The following is a 9,668-nucleotide window of genomic DNA, read 5'->3' on the forward strand; positions in this document are numbered from 1 at the left end:
AGCTTCACTTTTTCTTACCCTGCTTCTTGTAGCTCTTCCTTTAGGCACTGAAGGGGCAGTAGATTTTGGGGATGAAGGTTTTCTTTTCTTGGTTGGTTTGGGTACATTTTGGGCCTTTTGTAAGGTAGCTTTGCGTTTCTTTGGGTCATAACTTGCAACCTTTTTCAGAAGATCAGCCAGGGTTTCCTTAGCAGATGAACTAGGTTCATCTCTTTGTTTGCTTAGATGAACCAACCCTTCAGCTGCTTCCCCAGAGCCACTTCCCCTGACTTTATGCCACTCTATTTTGCACCTCTACATATAGCAAGAACTGCTCCTTTCCCTTTTCCCCTCTCTTCACCACTTGCTCCCTCTCTCTCTTTTCCTTTCTTTTTACCTCCACTCCTACTCGATTCATCCAACATTGCATCTCTAATAGGTCCAACTAGAACAAACCTATTTTCTACGTTTTCAACCACAGAAGAACTTACCTCAGGGGTTTCTTGAATTTTCTTAGTGTCAGAAGACCCATGTCCTTCACCTTCACTGGAAGATATAAAGGATTCAGAGTCAGAACTGGAGTCAGACTCTTGAGCTGGGCTTTCTTTCATCTGGCTAGCTTTCAATCTCTCATTTAAAACTTTCCTCAGAGCTCCAGATGCTACAGTTTTTCTAGCCAACATTTTCTCCCTTCGAACCCTAGGTTTTGGGGATTCATTAGGAGGAGTAGATAAGGATGAATTTGAGGGTGATGGTGGTTGAGGAGTGCCAGGATGATCTTGTGGGTTAGACATGGTTGATTGTTTCTTGAGAGAATTTGGGAATTTCTGGAGAAGAGAAGCGATTAAAACTGGAGAAATATTTTTGACGGTTTTAGAATAGTGAAGAAGATTTAGATATGTGGTGTGTATTTAAAGGCAATTTGACATTAATGCAGTAACGGCAGCTTTTCAGGGGTCAATTAGAAGTCTAATCAAGGTGTAATTCCAGGCTTTTAATGATTATTTTGGCTTCCCTAGATATTAGGCAAAAATCACGGTTTTTAGAGTTCTAAATGAACGAAACTGGTTCAATGCCTTAACGGATAGAATTTTCTAGGAATTTGTCAAGTATAGGACTTCTGCTCATGATTGAATTGTTAATCTTTTTAATTATGCAAAGTATTGAAAACATACTTGAACTTTCATATGAACTCATACTGATGAACCAGGTTCTTCGTATAGAACTCTCTTGAACATGCCTCAAATGCCATAATAGAAAAAACTTTATAAGAGATCAGTGAGTCATATGTACACATGTCACAGGAGTATACCAATTAAAGTATGAAACTCAATAAGAATTAATCTAGATATTTACACAAAGTTAGAACTCCTAACCAATTTTTTTTTCAATTTTGTTTCATTGTGCATTCTGAACTGGACCTATTAGGTGATCTTAATCATCCCTAATTCCAACATGTTCCTCTCAAAGTTTTCTCTACTCAGTGCTTTATTGAAAATGTCAGTAATTTGCTTATCAGTAGCACGGAATTCTATGGAGATCAGTCCTTTCTCATAGTTATCTCTTAAGAAGTGGTATCTAACATCTATGTGCTTAGTCTTCTTATGATGAACAGGGTTCTTTGTCATACTTATAGCACTAGTGTTATCACAGAATATTGGAATACAACCAACTTCAATACCAAAATCTACCAGTTGCTGTTTGATCCATAGCAATTGAGCACAACAAGAGGCAGCAGCAACATACTCAGCTTCAGCAGTAGATAAGGCCACTGAGTTTTGCTTTTTGGTAGCCCATGAGACAAGACATGAACCAAGGAAGTGTGCCATACCTGAGGTGCTCTTCCTATCCACTAGAAAACCTGCATAATCAGCATCAGCATATCCTACTAAATTAAAATTGCTACCTTTGGGATACCAAAGACACAGATCAGTGGTGCCTTTCAAGTATCTTAGTATCCTTTTGACAGCAGTCAGGTGAGATTCTTTAGGATTAGTCTGAAAGCGAGCACAAAGCCCTACACTGAATGGAGACAGAGCGAGAAAACTCTTATGCTAAAAGTCAGTAATTGACAATTGTTTACAACAAGCATGGACTATAGTAGCCTATAAAATATAGTGAATGACATATTACAAGTCGTAAATTACAAAAAAAATACAGTATACAATTATTACGTAACTATTATATATAGGAAAATTTTCACATAAGAACAACTGAGCTCCCTGCTTTTAAATTTTATAGGTCATATTTTAATATACAACCAACTAGTCCAAAAATAATAGGCTAAGATTCAACATCCAACTCCAATAGGTTCTAGAAATTACTATTTAATTTTTTAAAAAGATTGCTCAAGCTTTTAAGTTATTTTTTGAATCAGTAACTGTGACTCAAATATTAATTCAACAAACCAAATCAATTTGAATGGTGAAAATTAAATTTTTAACAAGCTTAAACATGTGGGCTTAAATTTCGAATTTGATTTTGTGAGACATTTGGAGAGAGTGTTATTTAGACTTGTTAGAAATAGTATAAGGAGGTTGTATATAAAATTTGAAGTCATTTAATGGAGATTTGGACTGGTTTTGAACAAGAATTGCAATTGAAAATCGTGGAAGAAGTTCATCTACAAATGCTTGTATAAAGGTATATAACAGTGAATAATAGTGTATAAGATGTGTTTATACACTTATATACACTATTATACACGATTATACAAAAACTGACTTCGTCTTCTTCCTTGCATCTTTTCTAAAATTTAACTCAAATCTTGCTCAAATCTACTCCAAATCACTTCAAATTTATGTTTTGAACTCCTTTTGATATTTTCAATCAATTGGAACAACACCCAATCCAAACAACTAACAAACTCAAAAAATCCTATTTTCGAAAGGAAAGCTTTGAATGGCCTTCAACGTAGGACTTCTACTCTTTAATTTTCTTACATTGCAACCAGGTGACACAGGGTAAGAAGCAGCAATGGCGGACGGCCCCTTGACGCATATGTAGAAGATATGAGAAGAAGAGAGAGTGAAAGCAATAGTTGTTAGAACACATATTTAACTCCATAGCTTTTAAAATCAATGGTTGTAAGAACACGAGTTTTGAATTTGCTAGTGCTTTCAAAATATGTACAATATGGGCTATGTTGGGTAAAACTTAGAAACATGGGCCATTTTTTGTTATGGTGTGAAGTCATGTGTATTTTCTTGTAATTCTTTCTTAATCTAAGTACAAATTAGAAAGAGGTATCTGAAGTTACCCAGTTTAATGCCTGTTGAGCTTCATTGAATAGGTAGGGCGCTTCCACCTCGTTCATTTTGGTTTGCTCTTCCTCGATCACCAAGCACCGAAGGTAACTGTCTACCTCTACGAGGGCAGAGAGAACCCGGGCATCTTCTGAAAGGGACATGATAATCGACCGCTTCCGGTCAGGATTCAAACTCGGGGCTGGGAACCGGTTGACCAATTTTGGACTTAAGGAAGGCCCGCTTGTCCCCGAAAATGGGCTCTTCCTTGGCACCGGTAAGAATCCCAACCTGGTGACGTCCTCCGTGGCGGTAGAGCCTACGCCATCAAAACATTTGTGAAAGGGGTCTACCACCCCTTGGGGCCCCTCGTTGGGCGTCCTCTCAGTATCTGAGCCTCGTTAAACATGGACTCAGTGAACGAAGGCGACTCGGAGAGATCTATCACACCGAGTATGTCCTTCGGGACGTTGCCCACTGCCCGGGAAATCGGTCTTGGCCTCCCTAACTTGAGGAAAAATAGTCTTGCCTCCCTCTAGTTTGGAAGCCTCGGCCACGACCCCCTCATCGGCCTCCCTGAGTTGAGGCAATTTAGTCTCGCCTCTCATAGGTTCAGAGGCCCCTTATCTCTCGAACTGCGATCGCACATGGGCCACCAGTTCAGAAGCTTCTTCTTCTTCTTCTTCGGATTCCTTCCTCAGCCGGTGGAGAGAGCCCGATAATGGCGCTAGGGAACTAATGCTTTCTTTGGATTTGCGCACCAACCTCCTCCTTGGTTTTTTCTTCTCCGAGTTTGGAGAACTCGAAGCCCTTTTTCTCTTCTTCTCCTCACCTTGTCCCGGAGTAGGGGACTCGGCGGGGCAATCCTCGCCACTAGATGGAGGCCTCATTGCGATATCCTTGGAAAGACCTGCAAAGGGAAACGAAACAAGTAAGAACTCAGCAGCATGAAGGAAACCCAAGTGTTGTCCACTCAATAAAGGAATCTCACCGTGAGAACGGGCCTCCTACCGGCCTTTTGAAAGTTTGCTTCATGCGCACTCAGAATATGGCTTTTTAGAGACAATGTCCTCGACTCACTCCTTGAGTCGAGGGACTGCGTTCGGGACCCAAGCAAAAGCTGCATCGCCGCCACATACCGATAAGAAAGAAGGAAAAGAGATTAAAAAATAAAATTTTGGGAAAAACGAAACTTTACTTACGTTTTGTATTCCACTTCTTGGGGAACAGCATGTGGTTGGCTGGGATCAGGTCCAAGGTCCTCATTCGGACAAAACGGCCTAGCCAACCTCGATCCCGATCTTCATCGATGCTCGAGAACGGGGATTTACTAGCCAGGCGTGCAAGTTTAATCAGTCCCCCCTCCCCCCTGAAAGAGTTGGGGATTGTACAGGCGCATAAGGTGGCAGACGGTGAACGAGCATCAATCGATCTTGCTCACGAAGAACCGGAGAAGAATGACGATCCTGCAAAACAAAGAGTGGATCTGACCAAGGCACACCTTGTACCTTTTTGCAGAAGTGGATGATTACCGGGTCCAATGGGCCCAGCGTAAAGGGATAAGTGTAAACATTTAAGTATCCCTCGACGTGGGTAGTGATATCTTCATCGGGCCCGGGAACCACCACGTCTTTGCCGACCCAGTTGCAATCCTTTTTTACCACAGGGACAATTTTTTCAGTGATCGAGCAGATGTACCTCGAGACCTTCTCACACCGGCCCAGTAAGGGTGAAGGTTTTTCAACGTTAAAATCGGTGATCACCGAGCACCCGCCAGGAATGAGCATGCTATGAAGAGGTTCCGCCGCTGGTTCCTCGACGGCCGGCCGTGAAGCAGAAGTAGTTTTTTTTTGGGGAATTATTTTTGAAGTCTTCGCCCTTTTCTTTTAATGGAAGGTAAAAGATGAAAAAAAGGAAGTTAAAGGGATACACTTGTTGGTTTGGAATGAAGACGAGTGAAAGTTCTTACAAAGATCTCAAGAAACCAGGATACAAGTGCTAGGAAATGTAGAGATTTCTAACGAACAAGAGTAGAGAAGGTTTGGATGTAAAGTTTGAATGAACGAAGAAGGGAGTATTTATAGTTTCCAAACGACGGTTCAAATACAAGAGTGGCCGACCAGCAACTGACAAGCATTTGATGCCATTAAGACGTCATTGACGAGATGTTTCATTCATTTTGTCGTTTCTGACGCGGAGTATCGAGGTGAGAATCGGAAGCTCATATCGTTTCTCGTCGTTTACTCTCCAAAAAGCGAGGGGACTATCTGTATACGGTCAAAACCGGGCTCGTCTACTACATGACAAATCGGGCTCGGAGCACGAGAGACTGAAGATCGACCCCGATACCACCGGGCTTGAACTCGAGATCCGAATGTCCGTCCTCGAGAACATTGAGTCCGTGAACCTGGAATTGACCCTGACCCCGAGCAAGCTCGAGGAAACATTGTCAGTATAACCGATAGAAGACCGGAATAACGGAAGGCCGAAATATCTGTGACCGGTTGGATATTACAGCGCGAATCTCGACATGTATGAATATAGAATCAGAAAATCAGCAAATTAAGAGATTTTTACCTCTTATAGAATTGTACCTAAAGTAGGACTCCTCAACTATATAAAGGGGCTCAGATCACTTGTAAATCACATTGTAGCACGCATTCCAAAGCAATATATTATTTTTCTCATTAAACTCTTATTTTATCTGTGTCCTGATATCCATCGAAGTTCATCCAGTTCAAGGGTGGCTAATCTCCCAATGCTGTAACTTTTCAATTCGTGTGGTTTGAATTTATTTTTATCATTATTTATTCCAATTACAGTTCAATTCATCGCTTTGTGTCATGTTAATCCACGTATCCTTAAAACTATTTACAAATTTAATTGTTATCCGATTATGAGGGTAAACAATGTTAAAAGTGACATGAAATATTCGAGGACCATGATATATTATGTTACGTTTAGTATCGCGATACATAATAATATGTCAATTTTTATTTCTTAAATATCGTCTTCAATTAGACACACTAATATTTATTTTTCACAAAAGAAATGAAAAAGTAAAAAAGGCTGGTAAAGATTGTACAAATAATCTCCCAATGTACTACAGTTGTCCACCATGCCCTTAAAATTGGCATCTACGGACAAAGAATTCACTGCTCATGCACTCATCTCCTCAGCAAATAGACTCAATGGCCGACCCCATTTATAGATAGATTGCAGATTTCTAGAGCTAGTGAAGAGCAGTTGCAGCAGTTTAGCAGAGTAGGACTGAGTGCAGTGACTGATCAGTTTTCAATCCTAAAAAGAAAACCCACCACGAATAAACTGCCATATTTTATAAAGCCAGACGTTTTCATCTAAACCACTGATTTTCATGCACACGCGCCTCCACTGATTGACCCTTTTTATATTCTTTCTTTTTCTTTCATTTTTTCTCACAATATTCTGTAATACTCCATGGGTTGTTTAAAGAAACTGAAACAAGAGTAAAGGGTGGATAAAGGGGGAAAAAAGAGCCTAAAGTGTATTGGGTTGTGAAAAGGACAAAAACCCACTACGAGGTATAGAGTTAAAAAAGTACTACTAATAGGAGCACTAGAACAGTGAATCAGACTTTCTAGTCTTTTATTTTATTTTTAAGGGGATTATTTAATTTTTGTTTTTGTTGAATAACTGTTGATATATATGTTGGTCTTTGTCTGCATGTAAGGCTTTGGGTCTTTATGATGCAATAAAATCGTTTTGCTGAAATAATACATTGTGAGGATTCACAAAGAAACAAAAGAGGGGAAAAGGCAAAGTAAGAGAGAAAAAAGATGACCAAAGACCTATAGGCCTTTGTGTGACATTATTTTTTTTTGTTGCTTGTGTAAATGTTTGGTCTTGATGATGACTATTGAGGTTTCATGTCGGTTCTCAGATATGAGGGATTCTTGCTGAAAAAAAGTTGCCTTTTTTTTTTTCCTCTCTTCTTCTTTGGATCCTTACTTTATGGTAGAGCTGTAAGTTGACAAGTCAAAGAAAACAGTTTCTGGGGTTGGTTAAAAATTGAATCTTGAGCTTTAGAGTTTATGTTAATGGTGGATACAAGCTGAAACCAATCAAGGTGTGTATTCTTTGTTGAAAATGAAGTTTGACTTATTTCTTGATGATCTTGAAGTGTAAAGTTTGAAACTTTGCTTTGATTTTGGTGCAGGAAAAAAAAAAGATCTTTGTGCTAAAGAAAAGTTCAAGAATATCCAACAACAAAGTTATAATGGCAGATTATGGTTCTTTACCATCTCCAAATGATAACTGTAGAAAAACCTCTTCCTCTTTTTTTGGTTCACCAAGGTTGTTCACTGGTTTTGCTACAAAGGGCTTTCCTGATACTGAGTCTATTATGAGTCCTACTTCAATACTTGATAGTAGTAAACCTATATCTGCTTTTAGAAACCCTTTTTGGTCTGATTCTAACTCAAACACTCCAAGATCCCCTAAACCAGATAGTAGAGTTCATTGGGAGAAACTTGACTCAAAAGGGGTTGGCCTTGGCCTTGTTGATGCTCTCATTGATGAAAAATCTGATTCCAAAGAATTGAATCCTGTGAGCAGAATGGTTGTTTTTGGTTCACAATTGAAGATTCAGATCCCTACTACTTTGCCTCCCTCTTTTCATTCCCCTACTGATTCACCACCTTCTCCTGGTGATTTTGGTATCAAGACTAGAAATTCTCAGTTAGGTTCTTTCTCCCCATCTGCTATGAAGAAATCTCCATTTGGGTCTTCAAATTCTAACATGGACATCCCAAATTCACCAGGGGCATTCAGTAGTCTCTCTGCCGCTGAGATGGAGCTTTCTGAGGACTATACTTGTGTCATTTCATATGGTCCAAATCCAAGAACCACTCACATATTTGATGATTGCATTGTTGAGAGCTGTTGTGGTGTTGTTAAATACTCTGCTTCAAGAAAAGAAGATGAGCATTTTCCCAGTCTGCCAATGAGCTATTCCTATCCCTCTGAGAGCTTTCTCAGCTTCTGTCACTCTTGCAAGAAAAATCTTGGATTAGGGAAAGACATTTACATGTACAGGTAACCCAAATTTTCTATTTTAAAATTTCAAACTTGCCTAGGGGCTTATAGTTATGCTCGTATTTTGATCTGTTTATTAATGTGGTCATGAGGTTGAGATTTTTCCCTTTTCATGATTTAATTGTTCTTTGAGACTTGTTTTAGTACTGTTTCTTGGGCATGGTAATCTTGACACACCCTTACCAAATTTCATGTAGCATTGAGAGTTTCTCCAAAGGTTCTGTATTCTGTAAAAGACCCTTTAAAATAGTAGACTATTTTAAAGTATCTTATATGTTTAAGTTTCATGGTTTATTTTATAGTACTTGATAATTTCAGTTTGTAAGTTTATTAATCTGGCATGACTCATGAAGGTGAGATTTTTGCTTTTCTTTTTCATGACTTAATTGTTGTTTGATACACCTTTTTAGAATAGTTTGCTCTAGGACATGGTAATCTGGACATATTCTATGCAAATTTCTAGTAGAATTGAGAATTTCTGTAGGGCTGTGTATTATGCAAAAGATCAGAGTAATATTATCAGAGACTAAATCTAAAAGTAACCTTAGATGTTAAAGTTTCACACCTTGTTCTGCAAAATTATATTTAGTACCTTAAAGATTAGTAATACATTGATAAAACTTTTGAAACTTTCCTTTTTTAAGAACAATATGTGATGCATTATGTCCTGAGTTGTATTTCTGTACTGTGTTCTTTTTAGAGGTGAGAAGGCATTTTGCAGCAGTGATTGCAGATACAAAGAAATGATGTTGGAAGAGGGAATGGCTAAACCAGAGACTGATGATGTATATGGTATTATTTCTTGATAGTAACTGAGTCACTCAAGGCTGATGGCAAGTTTTATCTGTGACTATTGTCTATTGCAGATTCAAAACTGTTTTTTGTAAATTGGCATAATTGAATCTGTTTAGATGTATCTGTCATTTTTTTTTTTTTTGCCTTATTTTTTTGTTTTTGGTTTAGGGGTAAGAATATGTCTTTGTTGAGGAACAGGAAAGCTGATGAGTTAATATTGAAGTGATTGATGAATTTTTATTTGAAAGAAAAGATGTAGTAGGTGATTATGGTGTCTGACACTACTTTGTATGCTTTTTGAAAGTTTTATATAAATGATGTTGATTGATGATGTTAGAGTAAAGTTCCTGGCATTATCTTTGATTATGGTATTATAATATACACTAATCAATCCCATAATAATGCACACATCATCATAACCAATGACCTCAATTGAGTAGATTCTTTTCTCTTCTTTGGGATGTCCTCTTTCATCATCTGTTGATTGGCCAAGTTTAGCTATTTTGACCAGACTTTCATATTAAACAATTCAGCTAGAAACTATCATGGCGTAGTATTATACAAGAAGTTATT

The 9,668-nt window shown here is 38.5% G+C and overlaps 1 protein-coding gene across 1 annotated transcript; it reads left to right on the forward strand.

Annotated features, from left to right (window-relative positions):
• On the forward strand, positions 4,456 to 9,431 carry LOC109232522 (protein MARD1). The gene is made up of 4 exons (XM_019398290.1): positions 4,456 to 4,728; positions 7,279 to 7,332; positions 7,423 to 8,300; positions 9,001 to 9,431. The coding sequence occupies exons 1-4, from the start codon at positions 4,456 to 4,458 to the stop codon at positions 9,104 to 9,106; spliced, it is 1,311 nt and encodes a 436-aa protein (XP_019253835.1). The 3' UTR covers positions 9,107 to 9,431.

Source organism: Nicotiana attenuata, chromosome 9 (genome assembly GCF_001879085.1).
Source record: "Nicotiana attenuata strain UT chromosome 9, NIATTr2, whole genome shotgun sequence".
NCBI classification, from domain to species: Eukaryota; Viridiplantae; Streptophyta; class Magnoliopsida; order Solanales; family Solanaceae; genus Nicotiana; species Nicotiana attenuata.